The 27,123-nt window shown below is 40.1% G+C and overlaps 1 protein-coding gene across 1 annotated transcript in view; it reads left to right on the top strand.

Moving 5' to 3' along the window:
* Positions 1–27,123, top strand: part of MAPK4 (mitogen-activated protein kinase 4) — a 320,910-nt gene that overhangs the window by 170,716 nt on the left and 123,071 nt on the right. Inside the window, exon 3 of the mRNA XM_044078121.1 lies at positions 24,609–24,810. Coding sequence (XP_043934056.1) covers positions 24,609–24,810 — 202 coding nt within the window. The remainder of the gene's footprint in view (positions 1–24,608; positions 24,811–27,123) is intronic.

A 27,123-nucleotide genomic window follows, 5' to 3' on the forward strand; every position in this document is an offset into this window, starting at 1 on the left:
CGAAAGACAAAAGACAATGATTAACAGTCTTACTAACATCATTATAATTTTTTATTCCTAAGTACTTTAATTCTATCCCTTACCAATTATATTTATATTTATGTTTTATCTTACTATTTAGTATTTGATTTATCATTATGGTTTCGGTTTTATTATTATTACATTTCAATAATATTTCTTGAAACTTTCCAATATCCTCATCTATTTCTTCAGTTGAGTTGTTTAGATCTCCTATAGTTAATAAAACATCATCTTCAAAAAGTTGTATTTTAGACTGAAAGTCTATATTAATTGAAAAACTATCAGTTTTATCGGTTTACTATCAAATGGGTGATCGGACTTTATTTGATTTATATAAGTCCAAATGCCCAATTTAATAGTATCAAAATAAATGTTGAAATGCACAAAAGTGAATGCACTACAACATTCGCTGTTGTGAATTTCAGCATTTGAATGCAGATCGCACTATAGTGGGGATCGGGAAATGTACCCTTTCCCTCACTGTAGTGCGATCTCAGAGTTTGTATATGCAAGTAGCAGGGGATGTGGTGGGTGCAACCCCCCACATGGGGGGGTGCAGGAGGCTTGGCCCCCTTCAAAAACTTATTTAACTGTGTGTTGCATAGTAATAGCATTTGTGGAAGTATGGTGAATGTTCAGATTCTGTCAAATTCAAACATTCTTCACTTCCGCGTTCGACTTTTTTGTTGGTCGATATTTTTGTTTTCGTTTCTCTGGTTCACAGGAATGATAACTCACACGAAGTGTGATTTATGAAATGATAGTAAACCAATTTTATCATTGCTTCTTATACTGTTAGCTAAGGGTTTGATGACTAATGCAAATAATAAAAAAGACGAGTCATCCTTGTTTAGTACCTTTGCTTAGGTAAACCCTCGAGAAATGTAAGATTCAATTTTAATACTTGCTTTAGAATCCCTATACAGATTTCTTAGTATTACAATAAATTGCTCTGGAAATGCAAATGCTTCCAAAGTTTTGAGTAAATACTTCCAATCCACAGAATCAAAAGCACTTTCAATATCTAAACTAATTAAAGGCAATTTTTGTTCGCTACATCTGCTAAATACAATACTATTACTCTTTTGATATTATAAGTTAATCTGTTAACTGTAAATTCTGTTTGATCTTTATCAATTAATTTATCTAGTATAGCTATTAATCTTATGGTGAAAATGGAAGCAAATACTTTACGATCTACATTTCATAATGAAATAGATCTGTGTTACCCAATCCCTCAGAGCCACACGCTCCAGGGATCTAAACCTTGTCATCACAATGAACAAAACATACTGGAGGGATAGGTTCCTGACTCAGAGACTCCCCATACTCTGGAATAGACTGCTCAAACATGTCAAGCAGAGCACCTCATTGGCCCTCTTCAAAAGGAACCTTAATGACTGGATGGGAGATGGGAAATTCACCCCGGGGATCATGTCAGTCGGCCTGCTAGACAGGGGTCCAGAGAAGTAAATATTGTGGGAAGAAATATCCAGGGAATTGTAATGGCTAGGCTTGCATAGGCCCTATGGCCGATAGCCTAGTACCAACCTATGAACTACTTTTTTATCCTTTCCTTGTTTAAGAGAAATTGCAGAACATTTCCATGAGGGAAGAATTATTTTATCACTCTGGATTATCTTGAAACCTTCGTTCAGTAATTCTAAAACATTTAATGGAAGTAGATTATATAATTCCATACTTAAACCATCTAACTCTGGACTTTTGCCATTTTTACCTTTTTAAAAACATCTTTATTTCCAAGTAAGGTAAATAGGTTTATTTAACAGTGAAATCTGATGATCATTTAGATTTTATTAATATTCCTCTTTAAATAGTTATCAGTTTTGCAGTCATCAAAATTAATTTTTTAATTTATTAAGGTCCTCATGGAATTTTAAAACATGTTGCGCATTTCCCCTAATCTAAAGTAAGCTTATTAGTATAGGGATTTCTAATATTATTGATTCATACTTTTTTGCTTAACATCTTACTTCTGTAAAGTAATGTGTGGAGATTGTTTGGAGTCATTGCATAACTTTGCAGTTTTACTTTTCTACTTTGTGTTAAAAGTTTGATATTTTTTCATTTGTTTTTTTTTTAATTCAGTGTTATCTAATTTATTTGTTTTAAACCTTGCTTTGTGTATATTTAATTTGTATTTCTAATAATTTTGTCCCATTCCTTCATTACTAGATTATCTTCCAATTATGTCCTTAGTATGCACTTTTAAGGAGTCAGGTAACATGATTTTATTAATTTGGCCATTGTCTTTCAAGGATAGAAAATCCTCTAGTTGTTCCTTAAGAATACTTTTAAATTATTTTAATTTTATTATTTATACTGGAATTCTGTAAATAATTTGAAATTCCCTTAAATGAATTGATATATTAATACTTAATGCATTATGATCAGGTAGACAACAGGGAATAATTTTAAAATAATTAACTATATTAAGCAAATCCATGGAAGCGTAAATCCTGTCAGTTCAAGTTTTCCTCCCATGTGCTTAAAATGAGTGAAAAATAATGACTTATCTTCTGCTTTTATTACTAAATCAATTATTTTTGTTAATCCACATATTTAATAGGTTATATAATTTAATTTGTAGTCAGTTTAAGTTATGTATAATATTATACCAGTTATTTGTAAGATGCAGTAGCTTTTGGCGAGTTTTTGATGAAATTCTTGGTTTTGCTTGGTGCAAAGACAATTTGATAGTTTGTTGGTAGCTGAGGCTTGAAGTTTAGCTTTCTTGTGTGCACTTGTATCTTCAATACTAGATATACAGTTAAAATCTCCAGCTAAAATTAAACTTTGCTTCCAGTGACTTTGTAATAAATTTAAGTTATATTTAGCCATTCTTGTACATATTCCAAGGATCCGGTAAAATTAGCTACATGTATAGTTTCCTATTATACTTAATTACTACAAATGTGTACGTTCCTTTAGTAGCATTAATAGATTCCATAACTCTAGGCATTACATTCGATTTTTTTCTTTAATATAACAGTTCCTGTCCTTTTTTGTTAAAAGAAGCAGATAATAACAATTTGTAGCCTATATTATTTAGGTGCTATATGTGTTTATCTACCAAATGGGTCTCTTGCAAAAATATAATGTCCCCTCAATTTATTTTTAAATACTTCATTAATGATTTCCTTTTGATGTCATTATTTAATCTGTTTACATTAACGGATAAAAGATTAAAAGTAAACATACTTTGTATTTGAGATAGATTTGTTTACCAAGATGTAATATTGTACATCCATCCATCAAATTGATGTTATTATACATAGAACTCTAATATTTACATCTAATACTATCTTAGTTTTTTGTATTATTTTGAAGTCCTCCTTTCTACACACCAAATTACTAAAACTCTTAAGTAATGAAAACAGAAACAAATATACATGACTATATATATATATATATATAGTTGTGTATATGTGTGTGTGTGTATGTGTATATATATATATATATATATATATATATATCTATATATGAAGCCTTCCTGGAGTGATTGGAGCCACCTTTGGCTGGGATGATGCCAATCAGTAGATCTCCTAGATGTGCATTCGCTGGGGCTAGAAAAAGATGAGCCCCGAAGCCCAGGGTTTGTTTGAAATCGGTATCTTTTATTAATCAAAAGAGAGCTTCTTTTTCTCGGAATAGTGAAAACAAACTTTCTGTTATCAGAAGTGAAACATATGTAACTGTGTTTAACAAACTTGCCAGAAAAACAAAAAAGCAGAAACTTATGTCTAGACACTGCTTAAAAACTAAAACATATTAAACCCTCTAGTAATTTTGAAAGCTTTTGTCTGTCCATTGCAGACTTCTTCAAAAAGAGAGGGGGGAAAAGGAAGGTGAATATTTTGGGAATCGTTTTTTGTAAAGGGGGCGTGTATATAGCTGGTGTGTAATAGCAGTCAATTCCTGTGAGGTAATGTCTGGGGTAAGGGGTTCCTGTACTGAGAGGGAGTGACGGATATGTCATCACTTCCACTATCTCTATTGCAAACACAAGGTTGATCTTTCATGTAGCTGAAGATACCTCATGGGTGGCAGGTTCAGGCATAGCAGTTTGGAGGTATGTCTGGATATACTTATAGGATTTTGCTGAGCAATTCAAGCCTTCATTCATCAGTGCTCCTTTAGATGGAGCTTCCTTGTTTGGTCCTGTTGTGAAAGAAACTCTCTCCCATAGTGAGCAAGATGGGAAGACCTTGTCTGCCATGGGAATACAGTTTTTACCCTGCAGAGATTCTTTAATCAGTACAGAGGTAAAAAGATGTGGTTCTGAAATTACAGGGTCCTTTCCAGGACTCACGATGGGAAACTTCCCGCCAGAAGTGGGGCGAAGTTCCAATGGAAGACACCACCCTTGCAGCAGAAGAGGCCTGCAAAACCAAGGGTTTCGAGATAGCTTCTCAGATAAAGCCTTCCAACACTCCTGAAGGGTTGCCCGATTGCTGTTCTCTGTATATACCTTCTCAGATAAAGCCTTCCAGACCTCCTGAAGGGTTGCCCGACTGCTGTTCTCTGGCGGCAGTGGGGGGGGGGTGCACCTGTCTCTGCACCCCGAAGCCTGGGCATCAATTACAAATGACACTTGGGTGCAAAAAATTATATCCAGGGGCTATTTCATTCCTTTTTTGCAAATCCCACCAACCAGACAGAAAAGGCTCCCTGATGTGCCTCGCAGTCATCAGGACTTAGCAGCCATAGAAATTCAAAAGCTGCTAGACAAAAAAAAAGTCATCAAGAGATCCCAATAGACCAGAGAAGATTCGGACGTTACTCAAGATTCTTTTTAGTGCCAAAGAAGATGGGACATGAAATCCATTGTGGATCTCAGTAGTCTCAATCAATTTGTAAAAAACTCCAAGTTTCAGATGGTCACGGTTCAGTCCATTCTGCAATTTCTATGAAAGAATGATTGGAAGTGCTGTATCAGTCTTCAGGACATGTGCTATCACATCAGAATGAACAGATGCTCCCAAAGATATCTGCTCTTTTGGCTGGGGCCAATCACTGTCATTTAAGAGCCCTGCCCTTTAGTCTAAACCCAGTTCACAGGGTGTTCAAGTGTATGACACTAGTAGCAGCTCACCTGGGGCTGCTTGGATTCAGAGTGTTTCCATACCTAGACTACTGACTCTTCACTACCCCAACAAGGCATCTCCTTGAAAAAGCCAGGGACTACCTGCTCCAACTATGTCAGTCTTTAGGTGTTGCAGTCTACTGTGCCAAGGCTCATCTACAACCTGTCCAAGTGTTGGAATTTATAGGCACCTGCCTGGACTCCACCAGTCAACTAGCATTTCTTTCAGCAGAGTACAGTCTGTAAAATTTCAAGTGGGACGTATTCTTTCACACTCCTCTTCCCCAGCAAGACTGGTTCTCCAGGCTTTAGGTTCTATGGCTGCTGCTATAACATTGGTCCCAATGGCTTGATTCTATATGTGTGTTCTTCAATTAACTATTTAGTGGTCAATTATTCAACATCCACTGTCCTCACCAGTAAAACTCATTTGGGTTTGCAGAAATTACCTGCTTTGTTTGGTACAATCCATCAAAGTTTGTCAGGGATGCCTCTGTGTTTCCACCCCCAGTAGCCACAGTGACCACGGATGCCTGCCAATTGGAGTAGGGTGGGGGTAATTTCTTGAGGAGGACAATCAAAGGAATGTGGTCCCTAGAATATACCAATTTGCATATCATTGTTTTGGAGAGGAGGATGGACTTCCTAGCATTACAGGCCTTTCAGGACTCCCTCCCACCAAGGATGATTGCTGTCTAGACAGGCAACAAGTCCATGATTTGCTACATCAACAAACAGGGAGGAACCCGATCCTAAACCCTTTTTCAAGTAGCAATATGAGTGTGGCAGTGGGCATTCTCCAACAACCGCTTGCTTATGGTAATGTACATTCTGAGGAAATCCAACATGCTAGCAGATAAACTCAGCAAGTCCATTCTGATGGCTCATGAGTGGTCTGTCAATCAGTTAGTGGCAGATAGGATGTGCCATCAATGGGGTTAACCTTGATGTGATCTGTTTGCCTGTCCCCACATCAACTGCAGCAAGTTCTTTGCCCTGACCCCCACCCGGGAAGTCACCAAAAGATGCTCTAGTCCACGTTTGGCTCTACAGTCTCCTTTACACAAATCCCCCCATATCTCTAATCCCCAAATATGTACAGAAAGAACTTTGCTTGAAGAGCAAGGTTATCCTCATTGCCCCTTTTTGGCCTCATTGAGTGTGGTTCACCTTTCTTTGGTCTCATCTTTGATGTCCACCTTGGATACTGGACCGTCAATCCAGATCTGATCTCTCGTCACATGGGGTGGTGCACCCGGACATTGCAGGCCTCAAATTAACTGCATGATTTTCCAATTCCTCTAGTGTTTAGTCAGCCCAGGCTTTCCTCCCGGGTCTTCAGATATTACTATCATCCCAGAAAAGCCTCCAACAGGAAGATTTACAAGAGTAAATGTAAAAGGGTTTCCTGTTGGGCCCATCAGAGAGAACTGGATTTCTTTACTGCTGTTATTCCAAATGTCTTGGATTTCCTAGCATCTATTTTTCAATAAGGAGCAAGTTTTTCTACCATCAAAATTCAGTTAGCAACCATCTTGAATTACTCATATTGGAAATAATGCTTCTCTAGCTTCATCCAAATTATGCAAAGCTTTCCTTGAAGGCAGTTTTTTGCTTAGGTCCCCAGTTAAAGTCCGTACTCCACCCTGGGATCTAATACTGTTATTGCAGAGTTTAACTCAGAACCCCTTCGAGCCATCAGCCAACTCTGACCTCAAGTTTCTTTTTTGGAAAATGGCCTTTCTAGTGGCTATTACCTCGGCAAAATAAGTGTCTGAGCACTCTCCTCAAAATTCCCTTATTTGGTTTTACATAAAGATTGGGTTACCTTATGAACTAATCTTTCTTTCCTGCCCAAAGTAGTCTTGGAGGCAAACATCAACCTAGAGAGTGCCATACCTTGGAGAAAAGGGAATATTCCGAGAAATGGCAGCTCAGACTTGGCATATGTCAGTCAGATCTTTTGGTCATTCAGTCTCCATATTTCAGGATTCGCTCTAGCAGGTCCCAACATTTCAAATGGTTACCATACATCATTTTACCTGTTTTTTTTTCCCAACTTCTCCAACAATGGTGAGTACATGCTTCATCTTTTAGATGTACACAGACAGGTCTGTTTTTATCTCCATACCACAAAAGACCTCAGAAAAACAAATCAGTTGTTCATCTACTTTGCCTCCAGTAGATTGGAAGAACCACTTTCTAAAGTTACCTTAGCAAAATGGTTAATAGATTGCATAATGTTTGTTTACAGTCATCAAAGTCTTTCCTTGCCTAGACCTCCTAAAGCTTGTTCCACTAAATCCATGACTGCAACTTCTGCTTTTTAATCTAGAGCTTGCATTGATGACATTTGTGATGCAACTATTTGGTCCAATGCTCATACTTTTATTGCTCATTACAAATTGGATTTGATCCCCAGAAACAGAGCTGCTTTTGGTTATGCTGTACTTCAGAATATTCTTCCATGGCGGCCACCCAGATTCACGTAGCTGGGGAACTCTGTCCCATCTGTTGAGGAATGAATTAAAATGACAACATGAGATATAAAAGTTATGTACTCACCGTAACTATGCATCTGTGTGGTCTGTTTTAATTCTTCCTCAACTTCCTACCTCCTTCCCGGCTTTCCTTCTGTATTGACCTGTGGTTAGTCTTTCTGCATTTGGCTCTAGCAAACTAAATCTGCGGTATTACTGGGTTCTGGGCATTATGGGTAAAGGGAGGATTTAGAGAGTTTGATCTGAGAGTCTAAGTAAATGCAGCTGAGACTGATCCAAGGTTCGATCTGAGACCCATCAGATGAAGAATAATAAAAATAGACAACACAAATGCATAGTTATGGTGAGTACATAACTTTTATTTTTTATATTGTAAATGAAATGCCAACATTATATTCTGAAATTAGGAAAAAGATAAACTTTTTAAGCAGCTTTCATGCAGACCTATTATGATTCCCAGTATTGACAGTGCTCAGAAAGTTTGTTTGTGTCTTTCGGCTTTTCCCGGTTAGGGGTCGCCACAGCGGAACTCCGGTCCGCTAATGATTGGCAGTAGATTTTTACGTGCTGGCTTGCCGGGCCTAATGCACAACCTTCAATGAAGGAACTCCCATTCACGCATGTTGACGCACAAAAGACGCTCTGAGAATCGAACGGGCAACGTCTAATTGTGAGGCGACAACACTACCGCAGCACCACCACCACAGTGACAACGCTCAGAAAGTGCTTAACAAAATCTTGGGCTCCCTTTATATATATAAAATGTACCATCTCTGAGATTGCCATACCTTGGAGAAAAGGGAATATTCCGAGAAATGGCAGCTCAGACTTGGCATATGTCAGTCCGGTCTTTTGGCCATTCAATCTCCATATTTCAGGATTCGCTCTAGCAGGTCCCAACATTTCAAATGGTTACCATAGGTTGTAGTGCTAGCTGGTAAAGACTAGCTACCATAGATAAAAGAGCTTTAAAAGCTGTTTAATATTTTCCACCGCCACACTTCTAAATAAAAAATTGTGGCAGAAAAAATTGTTCAACAGCTTTTAAAGCCATTTGTTCCTCAGAGAAATGCTTCATTTTTGCCTTCTGTCTCTACAGCAGTGCTAAGTATTTTACTGGCTTGAAGCATTTTGAATGCTGGTAAATCACATTGTGGTCTTACATGTTTTCTTCTTTTTTTCTTTTCTGTAACTGGTAGTATATGGAGCAGATCAAGTTCTATGTACTTCAAATAATTCTGATTGGGTCTCACTGATCCTAACGCTTATTGTGTTTCCAACATGCATACCAAGAAATTCACCTGTCAAGCTTGGCTGTCCAGGGGAATTCATTGGCATCTGTGTGTTGAGTACATAATAAGTTGGTTATGACTGGAAGCCTAATGATAATCATCTAATTATAAAACTCAAACAAATACCTCTGTGTCATCTTGTGACAAGAAAATAGATTTCTAGATACATTCATTATTTATTTGAGTACTAATGATATGTAGTTCAAAGTCTAAAGCAGCTCAATGAGTATTAAAAATCAGTCTTTCTCAGTATTAGGAACTATGTATCCCCCCCATTCTAATATATATATATATATATATATATATATATATATATATATATATATATATATATGTTAGCTATAAATACACACACACACACACACACACACATATATATATATATATATATATATATATATATATATATATATGAAGATTTGCAACTGGAGCGTTTCTCCCCGGGCCTCAGCTGAAATTTGGCTTGTTGCAAGTCGGACTCTCCTGGTTAATAAATGTTAAATAAATATATAAATATATATATATATATATATATATATATATATATATATATATTTTTTTTTTTTTCTTTCATAGATGCACAAACACACATATGCAGACACATATTCACACATAGATATAGATATAGGGGTCTACTGCTTTTGGTCGAATTATATTTGGTCAAAAATGATTTCAGGCAGCCCACTTTACTGAAAGCTCATTTGATTGTAAGCTCATTTGGTCGAATTCCATTTGGTCGAAAATGGAATATAGCCCCTGCCCCACTGCAGTGCGATCCTGGAGTGAGAATATAAAGTAAGGGGGGGTGTGGGGGGCAAAGCCTCCCACATTTTGCAACTAGTTTTTACTGATGTTATATGTTTCAATGTATGTAATAGTGCATACTTTGCAATTATGTGGGGGACTATGCCCCCCACACACCCCAATGTAGGGGGGATGTGCCCCCCACCCCCCCTTACTTTATATTCTCACTCCAGGGTCGCACTGCAGTGGGGCAGGGGCTATATTCCATTTTCGACCAAATGGGTTTTCAGTGAAATGCATTTTCGGTGAAGTGGGCTGCCTGAAATCATTTTCGACCAAATGTAATTCTATCAAAAGCAGCAGACCCAGATATAGATACAAAATACGACTATAATTAATTTAATAGAAATACTCAAATGTTGAATTTGCAAACGTCGACAACAGAAGGTCATCAAAAAAGGTTGGCGTGTTACTACACGTGCATTGAGGAAAACACTGGCTCATGGCAGTGCAAAACAAATAAAAAAAAATATAAAAAAAATAGTTTTTTACCAGGGGGCAAGTTCTTCAGCACCCCCCACAACCCCTGCTAATTTTATATTCTAACTGTGAAATTGCATATTACTGATGAAAGGGCATATTCCCCAACCAGGTAATGTAGTGAACTGTCACACACGTCGTCCAAACTGTACCAACTAAACAGATGTCAATACAAGCAACAGTCGACTAAATTACTGTGTCCCATATATGAGTGTATGACAAGTGATTGAACACTTGGACATACCAAAGGAAAGATTGAATCAGAAAGATTCAAAAACACAGCAGTCCGAATCATAAAGATTAAAAAAATCAAAACAAGATAGACAAAAACTACAACCCACCAACACCCTCTGATAATTATATATACCAACTCTGGGATCTCTGTACAGTGGGAAAAGAGCACTTGCACTTCCACACACCAGCAACATTCAAACTATTTAGCTGAAAATTCACGCTTTCAAACTTTTGGCAGTTTGAACACTTGAGTTGCATCCATATACACAACTTTTTAAATGGTCCGGTAGGCTTGCAATTTTTATATGTATACAGATACAGATATATATAAGTGTTTTTATATATATATATGTATATATAATATATATATATATATATATATATATATATATATATATGTCTTCTGTTTGTCGAAAGTACACATGTTCTGTAGTCCTATCTCGTCTTCATTCTTACACTTGGGTTCGGAGCTGAACCTCGGCTCTGACTGTGCAGTTCTCTAGCTCAAATTCTTCTGATTGGCTCGTGGCAATGAGGTATCCCATAGTGCACCGCTAACTTATCCCAAATCTCGTTTGCTGCTCATTGAGCTCAGACGTGCTTCTTCTTGGCCTTAGCTAAGTGAAAATTTTTCTACTAGTTTTTTTTTCATTTTATTACCTCTTAAACAACGGTATTCAACTGATTTAGTGTTTGTTTATAACCAGTGTCTGTTTTAGGCATTTTGTGGCATTGTTTGTTCTGTTTGTGCTGTTTTTGCTGTTGTTGATTGGCCGTTATACCGTTGGCCTTTTGTGTGTATCCCTGCATCGCTCTCGTCTTTCCTTTGCTATTAGGATTGTTTAATTGTTGTTTCTCTTTCTCTATTTCACCAAGGGCTAGGCAAGTTTAAGTTAGAGGACCTAGTCCTCTGTCTGTCTTTGTTGTTTCCACAGGACTAACTGTTTTATTTAGAGGTAGTCCCTGTTTGTTCTTTACTTCAGTTTTTCTGAGCATTGGTGTTTATCATTGTACAGATATGTCTAAAGATGCGAAGGACCACAAACCTTCTGGCTTTAAGAAATGTACTAAATGTGCCCAAAACATGCATCTGACAGATGGGCATAATATTTGTGTCTACTGCTTAGGTGCTATTCACCTTCAAGAGTCTTGCTCCTTTTGTCCTGCCTTTAGTCCTCGAGTTCTTCAAGAGAGAAAGAACAAACTCATTTTGAAAGGCCTGTTAAAGCATTCTTTTGAGGATGAGTTGGCTTCTTCTTCCTCCTTTCTAAGTAACCATCTTCCAAAAAAGACAGCCAAATCCACTAAAAGGCGGTCTCCCACTCACTCGGTGTCGTTGGAGCCACCAGACAAAATTGCCAAATTGACTACTTCCTCTTTGGCTCCACTGGCTTTGTGTCGACAGATGTTTCTGATGTGGAACAATCAGTTTCGATTCCAGGAGCTTTGGAGCCGATAACTGAATCTGTGTCTTGGAGCTGGTCAGCTGAACTCCGTCCGGTCCCTCCGACACAAAGATCGCCTATTTTTCAGCAGTCTAGGTCCCTCACTTTATCCTCCAGGTCCTCTAGGAGCCTTTCTGATGAGTACGTTGAGAGAGTGGTGCGCCGACTCCTCAAGACTTCTGCGCTAGCAAATTTAGTTTTGGCTCTGTCACAGTCTGCTCTGGAGCCTAATCTGCCCATACACCCTGTTGCTGTTCCTCCTCCGAGCCCCTCCAACGCATCGGAGCCAGAGATGGCGGTGCCACTTGCTATGGAAAGGTTGGTTCCAACTACATCAGTTGGTCTCTTGGTTCCGATATACGCTCTGATCCCTTCAGTGCCGTCCATGGGGTCTAGGGTCCTAAGCTCTCCTGTCGGGCCCGAGGGGGACGCTTGGACCCAAACTTCTTTGGTTCCAAGCTTACCTGTCGGTGCTTCGGATCGGGTGAGTTTGGACTCCACATCTGTCTCGGAGCCTATCTCCTTGGCACCAAGGACTGCCTCTGCACCTTCTGAGCGGGGGGCATTCTTGGTGCTGGGAGGGTCTGCTTTCGAAGTGATGAGGAGTGTTCTGTCCAAGTCTTCAGTTCCAACCAGGAGCGCCGACACTCTTGCCCCCAAAGTGCCAACTTCAGTGTCAGTGCCTTCTCTCATCCAACACAGCAGAGACTCGCAGCCTCAGGAAACCTCCATAAGTGGTCCCCAGTCTTCCGAGGTCTCCCCAGAATATTCTTCTGAGGAGCCCCCTTGGAAGAAAACTTATAAGAGGAAGCATGGTGACTCCCTTGTTGAGTCCATTACATCAGACACTGACCTCGAGGAGTCAGAAGTGTCCCCCAAGTTGTCCTCTGATGATATCTCCTTCGTAGATATCCTTGAGATCCTAAAACAGAGAGGTGGCTGGCCCACCACCTCCCCTTCTGATGAGGAGTCTCAACCCTCCGCCTCTTGGGTGTCTCCACCTTTTGATGAGCTATTGAATCTAGTGAGCTGAAAGGTGTGGGAATCTCCCGATGCTGTGGAACTGGTTTCTAGAAGACCTAATAAATTCTTCAGCACCCCTCAGGACAAAGATTTTCTCACTAAAGGCATGCCAGTAGATGCCATGGTGGTGGCAGCAGCCACCAGAAAGGAACTTGCTGAAACTTCCTCCACTGTCCAGCCACCGAACAAGGAGTCTCGGATGATGGACAGGTACGGGAAGTGTATCTTTTCTTCAGCGGCTTTTACACTCAGATCGCTGAACTACCTGTCTCACTTCACGAGGCTCCAGAGAGAGCTCCTGAAAGAACTGGGAGATACTCTACAAGGTAACATATCTGAAGCGGTGTCTGATAAGTTTAACACACAGATATCTACTTTAAATTCTATCGTAAGCTCCTCCATGCAGCCAATATCTTATGCAGCGGATGGAGTGAGTAGGGCAGCGGGTTCAGGAGTTTCTCTTAGAAGACACTCCTGGATGCGCTTGTGTAACTTTGCAGAGGCCTTTAAGTCTACATTTACCAATGCCCCCTTTGATGGATCCTCACTGTTTGGACCCAAGGTAAAGGACACACTCACCAGGTGCGAACAGGAAGGGAAAACCCTGTCTGCCATGGGAGTCCATTTTTCCATTCCTTCTAGACCCCATCCCAAAGGGCAGAAGGGTGGTAAAATGTGGTTCAAGAAGTCACAAAGATTTTTCCAGGATGCACTTACTCCAGATTCTTTTTGGTGCCAAAAAGAGACTTGAGACCCATCTTGGATCTCACCAAATTGAAAGAATCTGTACAGAAGTCCAAGTTCTGAATGGTTACTTTGCAGTCGATACTCCCGTTGTTAGGGGAAAGACATTTGGATGTGCTCCATAGATCTCCAAGATGCGTACTACCATATCAAAATGGACAGGGCATCAAGGAGTCACTTATGCTTCCAGCTGGGGGCCAGTCATTATCAGTTTCACGCCCTGCTCTTTGGTCTCACCACAGCCCCCATGGTGTTCACCAAATGCATAGCAGTGGTAACGGCTCACTTGAGACGCCTTGGTTTCCAAGTGTTTCTGTACCTGGACGACTGGTTCCTGACTGCCACCACCAGGCATCTACTATTACAGGCCAGGGACACCACCATTTCGACTTGCTTTCAGCTAGGGATTACAATAAACTGGCAAAAATCTGCATTGTCGCCCTCTCAGCATGTCAATTTCATTGGCACTGAAATAAATACCATCTCAATGACGTCCTACCTCCCCGTAGAGAGAATTCAGAATCTCAGACAACAAATTTTGCTTCTACTTTCTCAGTGGAAGGCAAAAGCACAGACGGTGCTGAAATTGTTAGGGACGATGGCCTCTACAGTAACATTAGTCCTATTAGCCCACTCTACCAGATCTGTTTCTACTTCAATAGCCTTTCAAGAGAAGATTCCAATAGATAACATTTGTACAGCAGCAACATGGGTTTCACTTCATACATTCATAACTCACTACAAATTGGACCCCATCCTGACAACAGAATCGTGCAAACAGGATTTTCGCTGGTGGGCCCAGTCAAGTCATCTGACCACAAGCAGACCATTTGATCAGTCTTCCTCTATCGCTACCGTGACCACGGATGCCTCTCAGATAGGTGGGGGGGGCATTATCGAGGGGGAACAGTCCAAAGCATGTGGCAGGAACACAAGGCTCATTTGCATATCAACATCTTGGAGATGAGAGCAGTGCTTCTGGCGTTGCAAGCACTTCACAGCTTTCTCTCTCTAGGGGCGATTGCGATCCACTCATAGGTTCATAGGTTGATACTAGGCTATCTGCCCTAGGCCATTTATAAGCCTAGCCAGAGTGTGTTTGGCTTTCGCCACCCTTTTAAATTAGTTGACTGTGCCTCTGTATAGTAGGTTCACAGAAGATAGCCCTTTTAAGGTTAGTTTACTGTGCCTCTGTCTAGTAGGGACACAGAAGAGATCCCAGGGGTAAACCTACAATCTCCCATCCACTTGTCAAGATTTCTCTTGAAGAGGGTCATTGAGGGGCTCTGCCTAACATGGATTGGGATTTTGTTCCAGAGTGAGGGGAGCCTCTGGGATATGAATCTGTCCCTCCAGCATGTCCTATTTATTTCTGTGCTGACGTTTAAGTCCCTGGAGCGTGTAGCTCTAAGGGATTTGGATTTCCTGAGGTGGAGCATGTCCATTAATTCTGGTTTGGACATGGCTTTATACGTCAGGCACAGATCGCCTCTGAGTAGGCGGTAAGCAACTGAGTAGAGCTGGAGTTTCTTTAGCCTAACTGCATAGGGCATCTGTTTGAGTCCCTTGATCCTCTTGGTGAGGTACTTTTGGGGTCTTTCCAGTTGCTGCAGGTGTCGGGTAAGGTACATCCCAAATGGGGCATTGTATTCAATTATGGGCCTGATGAGTGATTAGTAGTGGGGCACAATGACCTCTCTTGATCTAGATGTGAACCCTTTTGTGATAAGGTGGGCCATATAGAAGGTCTTTCTAACCACTTTGGCAACGTGATTGTCAAAGGAGAGATTGCTATCTACTTGGGTCCCCAAATCCCTAATTACTTCTTCCATACTTAATGGATTACCACCTATGTGGTAATTTGTGGGCACATTGTTTTTCCCAAAGGGGATGACTATGCACTTTTTGGCATTTAGCTTTAGGCCATGGCTCTGGCACCAGTTATCCATCTCTGTGAGGCCCTTTTGGAGGATGCTTGTGTTAGTCAGCGAGTCGATTATGGCACCCAGTTTGCAGTCATCTGCGAACTTGGTCAGCCATAGTCCTCCCGTGTTAGCCTGTACCTCAGAAATATATACCGAACAAGAGAGGTCCCAGGACTGAGCCTTGTGGGACGCCACTTGTAACTGGTTTAGAGTCTGACATGGCACCTGCAATTCTGACCATGTGGGTTCTATCCCTGAGCCAGTTTGCAACCCATCTTGTGACATAGGGGTTGATATTTAAGCTGGTGAGCTTATTTATGATGCCGGAGTGGGGTATTGTGTCGAAGGCTTTTGCGAGGTCCAGGTAGGCTGTGTGGACTACCTTCCCTTCATTTATGGCCTTGGTGACTGTTTCAAAGAAGTTGACCAGGTTCAAGAGGCAAGAACTGCCCTTAACAAAGCCGAATTGGGTAGGATCCAGTGTTTGGAGGTTCCCAATGTCTTTGTTTGAGTTCCATGATGATACGCTCCATAGCTTTGCAGACCAGGCTAGTCAGGCTTATAGGGCGATAGTTTCTGGGGTCCGTTGTGGCACCACCTTTGTGAAGTGGGACCACTGTTGCTGTACGCCATTTTTGGGTACATATCCTGTAGTAAGGCTGAGATTGAACAGTGACTTTATGCGAGGGTTCAGTTCTTCTTGGAGCTCGTGTAAGACGCAGCCCGGGACACCGTCCGGTTCCATTGATGCTGTGTTTTTTGCTTTGGAGAGGGCAGCTCTCACCTGTGATGTCAGGGAGGCTACACTCTGTTGGGATAGACATTTGCTTTTTGGGGGGGGAAGGGGGGGTTGCACTGAACCTGTCTGCCAGGATGTTGGCAATGTCTGTGGGTTCAGTGTATTTTTTATCATTTTGCACTAACTCAGGGCATATCTGGGAGTTGCCACCCAGGTTCCTGACATAACTAAAGAAGGCCTTGTGATTATCTTTAGCGTCTTGTGCAATTTTTCTTTTGAAGCTGGCCTTAGATGATTTTATGAGGGATTGTAGTTTCTTGCTAGTACTGATCAGAGATGCCTTCCCTTTTGGGGATTTTGCTCTATCATGTAGTAGATTCCTCCTTCTGTTGTATAGCTTATTTATGGCTGGGGTCCACCAGACAGGTCTCCTGCCTTTGGAGGAGTGAGTCTTGGTTTTATTTGCGATAGCACGATCCATGCATTCCTGTCCATAGAATGCGTTTGTAAAGGATTCTGTGGTTTGGACCATATTTTCCACTGGCTCGGGGGCTTTGAAGGATTCCACCTCGGTTTTGAGAAGTGTGAAGTTTGCTTTTGAGACGTTCTTCACCGTGGTTTCCTTGGCTGGGGGTGGGAACGGGATATGGATGTCCATTGAGATTAATTTATGGTCAGATCTTACCAATGAGGGGTATACCTCTGGTATGGAACATGGAGTCCCCATGTTGGTGATGATCAGGTCCAATATGTTTTCCCCTCTTGTGGGAGTGGTGACCAGTTGTTCCATAGCATTTGAGTTTATAAATTCTAGGAACCATTGGGCAAGGGTGTTGGGGCTTGAGTAGTGCTCCCAGTCTATGTTTGGGTAGATGAAGTCACCCAATATGATGGTGTTTGGAGAGACCTTCATATTCTCCAGTGTTCTCAGGAAAGCTGAGTGGGGTTACTGAGTGTGGGATCGTGGTCTGTAGCAGGCTATAAACTGAAAGGCCGTTTTGCCCACTGTTAGTTGCACATGGATGGTCTCCGATGCTTTGTGTAGTGCCACTAACCTGGAGGTGTGGGTATCTTTGATGAATATGGATACTCCCCCTCCTTTTGTGGTTCGGTGCAAGTTTTGGGGCCGAAAAGCATGGTATGAGGTATAACCTGGTATGAGCTATAACCTGGTAGTGCTGGGGTACTCTCGGGAGCCTTGAACCAGGTTTCTGTTACTGCACAGATATCGATATTCTCCATACTGAGTAGAGCCTCGAGTGCGTGCATCTTGAGGTTTAGACTTCTGGCGTTGAACAGCATTACCCTTAGTTTCTTTTTCCTTGTGTTGTCTATGGAGGTGGGTTGTCTTTTGAGCCTTGCCTAAAAAAGGCACTATGGGGGTGGCAAGAGCCTTAGCCAATATTCGAAAGCCCAGGGGTGACAGGTGCAAGCCGTCCCTAGCGAAGCAATGTGGCTTATTGAGCATGTCATCCCAGGCTGACAGACACTGGATCCCCTTTGAATGACACCAATACTTTAGCCAATTGTTAAAATTGATAATTTTGTCTTTATACTGTGGCATCATTCTTGGTGAGGGTAAGATACTACTCAAGGTCAGGGTCATACCGGCCTGGGCTACATGATCAGAGAGCTCCTCTGTCTTTTTTCATGTAGTCCAGGGAGGTACGTCTCAGGTCATTCACACCAGCATGGACAATGACGGAGTCATATTTGTACTTGCTTTGAAGTGACCTGAGTGCTTGTGTTATGTGGCGGATCCTGGCACCAGACAGGCAGCTTAAAGTGACCTCCTCCTTGTTCAGCCTGGTGAGTGGGACGTCAGTGTGTCTGACAATAAAGTCACCTATTACAAGTGTATTAGGTGTGTTGTTTAGCCTTAAGGGCTATGACTGTGTGGCACACTGACTTTGTGAACTATGTGATACGTGGGTAATGTTGTGGGGTAGCGGTTGCTTGGATGTCTGCTTTGGAGGACTCGGACAATATGTCGGTGGTATGGTACATAAACAAACAAGTGGGGTCCAAATCTTATCCCCTTTGCAGAGAGGTCCTTCGAGTGTGGAGTGGGCAGTATCTTCCCAACGTTTTCTGATCGCAGGCTCAGCAGGGCTATTCTGATGCCTCACGAGTGGTCTCTGAATCCACACATTGCAGAACAGATTTTTCGCAGATGGGTTTAGCCTTGCTGCAATCTCTTTGCTACCCCTCTGAATGCCAAATGCAGCAGCTACTTCACCCTGATCCCTCCGAAGGGGGAGGCACCCAGAGATGCACTCGTTCACGATTGGCCCTCAGAACTTCTCTATGCCTTCCCACCATTTCCCCTGATATCAAAGGTAATTCAGAAAGCAAGATCCTTGGGAAGCAAAATGATCCTTATTGCTCCTTACTGGCCTCATCAGATTTGGTTCCCCTTTCTCAGACCTTATCTAATGGACGAACCTTGGACTCTGGACCCAGTGTCAGATTTACTGACACACATGTCAGGGGTGTTCCATCCCTCTCCCCACACCCTCAGTTTGACAGCTTGGCTGCTCCAATTCCATCACTAGTCAGGCTTCATGACTTTTCCCCTGATGGTGTACATATTCTGACATCTTCTTACAAACCTTCAACTGGAAAGATTTACGCCAGTAAGCGGAAAAGGTTTTCCTTTTGGGCCCTTAAGAGAAACCTCGATCCTTATACAGCTCCCATCTCTGCCATTTTGGAGTTTCTTACACAATTGTTCCATCAAGGTTCAGATGCTGCCACTATTAAAGTTCAATTGGCAGCTATTTCTACCTTTCATTTGGCTAATGATCCTAACCTTATGGCGCATAGATTGTGTAGAGCTTTCCTTAAAGGGGCCACATTATTACGACCTCCAGTTATGGATCCTGTAGCAGCCTGGGATTTGAATTTTGTACTTCAAAAACGTACTTCGAGTCCTTTTGAACCTTCAGCAACTTGTGACCTCAAGTTCCCATCATGGAAAACCATATTTTTAGTGGTCATTACATCTGCAAGGAGGGCCTCAGAACTGCGAGCCCTCTCTATTAAGCCCCCTTATTTGGTGTTTCACAGAGATAGGGTTTCTTTACGGACCAACCCATTCATTTGTTCCTAAGGTCTCTTCTCAGGTCAATATTAATCAATCCATTAAATTACCTGTTTTCCTCCCTAATTTTTCTGACAAGGGAAAGTACAAATTTCACCAGCTTGACGTTCATAGACAATTGCGATTTTTATCTCGATAGAACTAAGAATTTCAGAAGGTCAGACCAGTTGTTTATTTCCTTTTCAGATACAAGGAAGGGCCTACCAATCTCCAAACCACCTTATCTCACTGAATTTCAAGCTGCATTTCATTCATTTATACATCCAGTGGCAAAGATCTTCCCTTCAAGGTGAAAGCCCACTCTACCAGATCTGTTTCTAATTCAGTAGCCTTTCAAGCGAAGATTCCAATAGATAACATTTGTACAGCAGCAACATGGGCTTCACCTCATACATTCATAACTCACTACAAATTGGACATGGCTTCCAGGAACAGGTGGTCTTTTGGTTCCACAGTACTCAGGAGCATTTTCTCCTGAGCTAGCCAAGATAAAGGTGCTAGGGACGCTGTTCCAAGTGTAAGAATGAAGGCGAGATAGGGCTACAGAACATAAAGAAGTTATGTACTCACCATAACGTTCCATGTTTGTAGTCCATCTTACTATCCAACCCTCCAGCCCCCTCCTTGAGGACCTGGGGGTATTGTGACTATTGCCTTATCTCTATGTTGCGACCTTTCTACATGGTTTGTTCTTTGTCTCTGTATATTTATTACTTGCAGCAAACAAGATCTGGGATATGTTAGCGGTGCATTATGGGATACCTCCTTGCCACGAGCCAACCAGAAGATTTTTGAGCTAGAAAATTGCCGAGTCGTAGCCGATGTTCGGCTCCGAACCCAAGTGTAAGAATGAAGGGCGAGATGGACTACAAACATGGAATGTTATGGTGAGTACATAACTTCTTTTTCATCGACAAAGAAAAGGCCGAGCCCACTTCTGCGAAAGTGCACTACATCGAAAGTGCACTTTTGTAAAAGCTGATCCGCCAAATCGCGTTACAGTGGGGATAAGGGAATATATAATTTTCCCCACTGTAATGTGATCTCAGAGTTAGTTTATTTAAGTAGGGCGGTGGGGGAGCAGGGGGGCTTGCCCCCCTATATAAATGTGATTTAGTGTTTTGTTTTTTATTTTTTTTATTTTTTGTATTTGTTTTTTTTTTTTTCTTGTTATATTGTGTTTCACGAAAGTGCATTTTCAACAAAGTGCACTTTCACGAAAATGAGTTCAATGGTTTACATTTCGATTAAACAGAATTTCAATGGATCAACATAGATCTATGTGTATATATATATATATATATATATATATATATATATATATATATATATATATATACACACACACACACACATATACGCACACACACACACACACACATATATATATATATATATATATATATATATATATATATATATATATATGTATATATATATATATATCTTTTTTTGTTACTTATTGTCTGGATGTAGCAGAGCTCAGTAACATTTCACAACTGCCTGCAAAGTACTGCTATGCGGAATCTTACTGACTAAATTTAAGTGGAGCAGTTGAATTTCACGGAAATAAGTAATTATGATAAAATATTTTCTGAATTCTTCATCACGCTCATAAGAATTGGCAAAACATTCATCATTAATAGTGGTAGACAAAAAAGTAGCCTATATTTCTCCCCAAATAAATCTATTTATTTCCTTCCAGAATTTTCTTGGGTTAGAGAAAAGACTTACCCATCTTTCCCTGAAGAGAAATGCTTTAAGCCTACTAATTTTGTTTCATATAAAGTTTCTTTTGTGCAATAAACATTTTCCTATGTGCTGGCAATCTGCAGTGATTCGGGAATGCTCAGGAAATGTTTCTTGATATAGTTGCAGCAGTTCCTGAATGATCCAAGAACTGTTGCCAGCACAGGCATGGACAGCTGTATATGTAAACCTGTGCAGACTTATTAATAACATTAATTGGATGAAGAGAGGTGAAGTTAAACCCTATTCCCTTATACAGGTATTAGCAAGTAGCTGGGAGTGTTGTATACCACTTGTACTAGGAAACAGGTTTGACAGAGGCCTATTTTTTCTCAGAATAGACTGCAGTAGGAGTGGTGTAGTTAGCACTAATGTGAGATGGCAGCCCAGAAAGTCAAGCATGAGAGCTAGGAAAATACAACATGAAAAAGATTGCTAGAATGCAAATCACATAAGTGTGTAAGACATATGTGTAAAAAAGGGGTAAGTGCCAATTATCGAGGAGTGTTAGGTGGTCAGCTCCCAAAGATAATAGAGGTGCGAAAATACAGGAATATAAGGAAAGAATGAGAGGTAAATCAATGAGGGAGACCTAGGCTTGTGTAGAAGGGGGAAACCCTTGGGATGCAAGACAGGAGAGGGGTTGGAGTTAAGTGTAGGAAGCAGAAAATAGTAAGTGTGGGAGTTATAATATAAGAGGATAAGAAGAGTAAGGGAGCCCCAGGAGAGGTCACGGAGGTAGCTACCAGGATATGAAAGGACAAGTGTTAGTGGCACTTTGTGAACCAGGACTGGGTAGAAGTACTGCTGTCTTAAAGTACTGCTATCTTTGTATTCTCAAGTTCTCTTGAGCCTAGCATTAGACTGACTAGACTGTTGGGGGGATTTTATTTAGTTATGTAGACTGGGTTAGACTAAGTAGGTCTGTGGTCTGTTTTAAGGGAGTCCGTGCCAGGTCTAGCCACTTTGCATTTTGAACATTGGCTCTGGATGAATTGTTCACATTGACTAATGTTGATGTAACAGAGCAACCCCATGTAAAAATGGGCTGACAGCAATGATATTCATATTGTTTGTGTGTGTGCATGTATGTATGCGTATCAATACATCAGTATATCAATATATCCATATGTTCACACATACACACACACACACACACACACTCACACACACACATATATATATATATATATATATATCTATATATATATCTATATATATGTTTGTGTAAAGTCTCTTTCTCTCTATATATAAGTATATCACAGACAAACACGCACATACACTCACACTCACACACGTGTATATATATATATGTATATATATATATATATATATATATATATATATATATATATATAAAGTCTCTTTTTCTCTACATATAAATATATCACAGACAAACATGCACACACACACACACACACACATGTGTATATGTATGTATATATATATATATATATATATATATATATATGCAGTAGGTGGATTGGTCACTCTAAATTGGCCATTGGTGAGAGTGTGTACGAGTGATTGGTAAATATGAACTACTGCGGTAGGGCTAGCCACCCAGCAGTGTAAACCTCGGCTCAAGAGGATTGTCATTGCTGAAGTGACACCCTGACCCCATGTGCAAAATGGGAAAAAGGAGCTGAGGATGGATGCATGGAGTAATGCACAAGGACAGGTAATGAGCACAAGACAGTCAGTAACCTTCTAAAATGTATTATTCATTCTCACATACTGGAGTTAACAGCAGTGTGGTCCGTGCTGTGTATGGTTGTCCTCTGCATGGAACATGGAGCAGATACCTCTGATATAGCTGTATAACTTGCAGACAATATGTCAGTGGAGCCACTACTCCCCAGATACCGCTTGCACTTTTTTCAAGAGTGAACATACAGCTTGTATTGTTTTTCCTTTAATGTATCAAACTCTCAGTCCAATGCATGTCCTGTTTGTAAGTGTGGAAGCATGAGGTTTAAGAAAGCATCTACTGCTAGAATAATGTGAGCAGTAAAATGTCAATCTGCTGTTCATGATAGTCTCTGCAACTCCCCCTGCCGCCAAGTGCAGTGTCACAGTGTAGATGTGTTCTATATGTCTTTGAAATGAATGACATATTACCTGCTGCTCAATGCATCATTTATTTCACAGTATGACACTCTGAAGTTTATGGGCAGACACACAGTTCTATTTCTAAATAATATTTCTGTCAGTGCTGCAGGTAAGGTTTCCTCCGTAGTAGTTTCAACACAATGTACAGTGAGAGTGCTTTGGAAGACTAATAAAAACTGCTATTGCATTTCATTGTGTTTTATTCTTGCTAACAAGTTAGTTCACACAGGCCTAATAGATTTCCAGTTTGATGGTCTTTACCTTGGGTTGTTAGGTGTCTTCTCTGTTTTGGGTTGTTAGGTTTCTTCTCTGTTTTAGTATACAATAATTAGTATAACGGTGTCAAAAGAAACCATAAAGTCTGGATTCCATGGTTACAAACTGTGATTTTAATGCAAAGAGCTGATGTATATTGGCTGTGTCTGCTTGTGTCTTAGCTTCTTGTAGTATAAACTGGGATGTCACCTTTATTTGCATTAACTATCCATTTTCAGCAGAGTTTTAGTGGACAGTAGCTTTAAACAACATTAGTATCACAAAAAGTTGAAATGTAAGCATAACTTCAGAGAAATATCATAAGAAACATAGGCAGAAATGCAAATGTTAAATATTTATAAAGTGTAGTGGATAATGGAAATAATCACATTTCCATAAAATATTTAAAAATTGTTTTAAATAATTAATAGTTAATAGTTTGTTGTATTTCCATTGAGGGGATTTGAAAAATTACACATCCGTAGTAGGTCAGTGCACTGAGCTGCTTCTATATAAAGCTGGATGCAGTCCATGGCACGCTATACTGATTAAACCCATTCCAGTGAATTTGTATGTTTTAATACAGTTAACTAACTGGAGTGTTGGTGTTAATAGCATTCTGTATTTACTACACTAGCTTCGCTTCAAAAGTAAACTGAGATGGTTATAAATAGTGATCATGTAGGGGTGAATGCAGCCCCCACATGGGGATGAAAGTGGGTTTGCCCTCCGAAAATAATTCAGTGTTTTCAATTGAGACAGGCAGATTTTGGTTTAAATTGTGAACTGGGTATTTTTATTGTTTTTTTCCCCATCAAAACATAATTCTTTAAAATTTCCATTCAACAAACAATTCAAAAGCAGTATAGCAAAGGTGCAAAAAGAAGTTCCATCTGTTACATATTAGAAGCATTTTGTTAATCCTTTTGTGTTGCACTGTCTGCATTACTGATTGCATTGAAGATATTTGTGACATCACTGCCTGTTTCATATCTGTGTAGTTTTATATTCCACTCTTTTATTATATCAGAGTACATTTAAGCATATTTTCTTTACTTCTTTTACAACCAACAGCAATTGATTTCTTGGAAAAGATATTAACATTTAACCCAATGGATCGTTTAACTGCAGAAATGGCTTTACAGCATTCATACATGAGCACATATTCATGCCCAATAGATGAACCATCTGCAGAGCATCCATTCAGGATTGAGGATGAAATTGATGATATTTTGTTGATGGAAGCCAGCCAGAGCCATTTCTCAAACTGGGGAAGGTACATTTAAATGTTATTTCGTTTTCTGAACATTATATATTACTGATGAATCTTGAGTGAAGCATAAATATTAAAAATGTGTTGACCCTTGCTTTACAAAAATGCTAAAGCAACCAATCTTTGCAGAACACACTGCTTACAATTCACTATGAGAGCTTGTACTTGTACAAAGCAGCCAGTACTCATTGTGCAGTGATTGATATTTGTGTTTACCTGTGATGAAACACTCTTATGAGTTACTTTATCTGACACTTGAGTTTCTAACGGATTAAAATACAGGGCAACAATGGGCTACTCAATTATACCTAGCCTAATAACTAACAGAGTTAGTGTTTGGCTTGTTTCTGTGATGGTTGCAGTAAGCCTTTATTTAGCCTCACTTCTCTTACCTCAGTCCACACACTATTTGCCCCACACATTGAATCCATTTGCTGGTAGATATTCCACTGCCCTTTCACACAGCTTATTGCAAATCTCCAGCAGCCTCAACGTGATGTAATGTTACCAAAACATTCCCTAATCCCCTACCTTGTATTCCTCTTTGGCTTTCATTTCCTCTCCCTTTAATTTCAGTAATTGGATTCAATTTTCAGTACTGACACTGCACTGTGCCATATTGGAGGAGGGGGTGCTGCACTCCTGAGTGTTCTGATCTTCCAATGAGAAATTAAGATGAGGTCCCATCTGCTTGAGTTGGTGGTAGCTGCAGTAGCTGTAAAAGATCCCATGGCACTTTACCAAAAAAGATGAAGGGAGTTTCTCTGGTGATCTTGCTAGATTTCCCCTTTGTCAGTGAAAATACCACCCCAAGAATGCCCTGAAAAGAGACTGGTTTCCTAAAGAGACTAATTAGGTCAACAAGTACAAAAAAGTGTGTGTGTGTGTGTGTATCTGTATAATATCCACCTTTACCCTTTTCTTCTCTGTAGTATACATGCCAAACACCTTGAAACTTTATTCACAGTTTATACTTTCCATTCCTTTCATTGTATAGGTTGCACTACTGTACACACCTTCTGTTAGCCATGTTTCTTTGGCTCTAAATATTTACCAAAACTGGAAGTAGTGTTCCAGCTGTGACCCTTGATATGATAATCTATAATGGGAAAATGACTGTTGCTTCCAAAATACCACCAAAGTAGTACATCATACATTAATGAAAATCAAACCGGAAGTTGACAAAAATTAGACAGTAACTGAAAGTGCCAAAAAAGAAAGAATATAAAGAAAATGATTAGATGAAAAGGAAAGAAAACTGCAAAGTCCAATATAGTGGCAAGTATAGAGATCTTCTGGAACAATCTCATGTTGACCAAGATTTGATTCAGGAATGGCCAAGGAGAGGTGAATTAAAACTAGAAACTGAAAGGCTAATAATGGGTGCCCAAGGTAATGGGCTATGTGCACGTTAGTTTACAAAGTCTAAATAAAAAGTGGGAGCAACAGACAAATGTAGATTTTGTAAAACAGAACTGGAAATTGTTGCAGGTTTTGTTGCCAAGTGTAATATACTCACGGCTGATGGTGTGAACACTGAAAGACACAATAATCTGCCAAGACTGTTGGGGATTGTACAAACACTGCAGTATAAAAGTAGCTGAGAAGCATTGGAAACATGAATCACATGGGATTACCTGTTACCAACAGTTCAAAAATAAATGCAAGAAAACCAGATATAGTTGTTCAAGAACAAAAGACAAAAGTTACACTGATCATTGAAATTGCTACATCCAGCGACAATAGTGTCTTATGTGCAGAGAGAAATGAAGTTGTAATATGCCAGAATTTGCAAACAGAAATATGAGCAATGTGGATGAAAGATACCCAGACATTCTCAATGGTAATAGGATCAACAGGACCAATAAAAAACAATTTACAATCATACGTAAATATTGTACCAGTACATGTAATTCCACATAAACTGCAGAAGGAGACAATTCTGGGTAAATTGTGAGAGCTGAGAAGAGCATTCTTAGCTTTTTATTTTATTATTTTTTTTTTATTTAACATTTGTTGACCGGGAAAGTCCGACTAGGTTCCACAGAGCCTGTTTCAGCGGAGGCCCGGGGAGAAATGCTCCAGATGCATGCCTTTGGAATTGGCTATTGGAACTATTATCAAATTGTAGCTAATATCAAAGACTGAAACAATACTGATTTCAAGAAATTTAGTCATGCCCTGACTTAGAAATGGGATCCATTCCTGTCATGGTAAGCAAAAAAAACACTAAGCATTAGGAGAAATTAAAATGGGAGAATGACTGTTGCTTACCACCACGGTAGTATTTCCAATAATGTTTTTTTACCTTTGCTT

This window comes from Protopterus annectens, chromosome 1.part1, assembly GCF_019279795.1.
Source record: "Protopterus annectens isolate FY-2018-M chromosome 1.part1, PAN1.0, whole genome shotgun sequence".
NCBI lineage: Eukaryota > Metazoa > Chordata > Ceratodontiformes > Protopteridae > Protopterus > Protopterus annectens.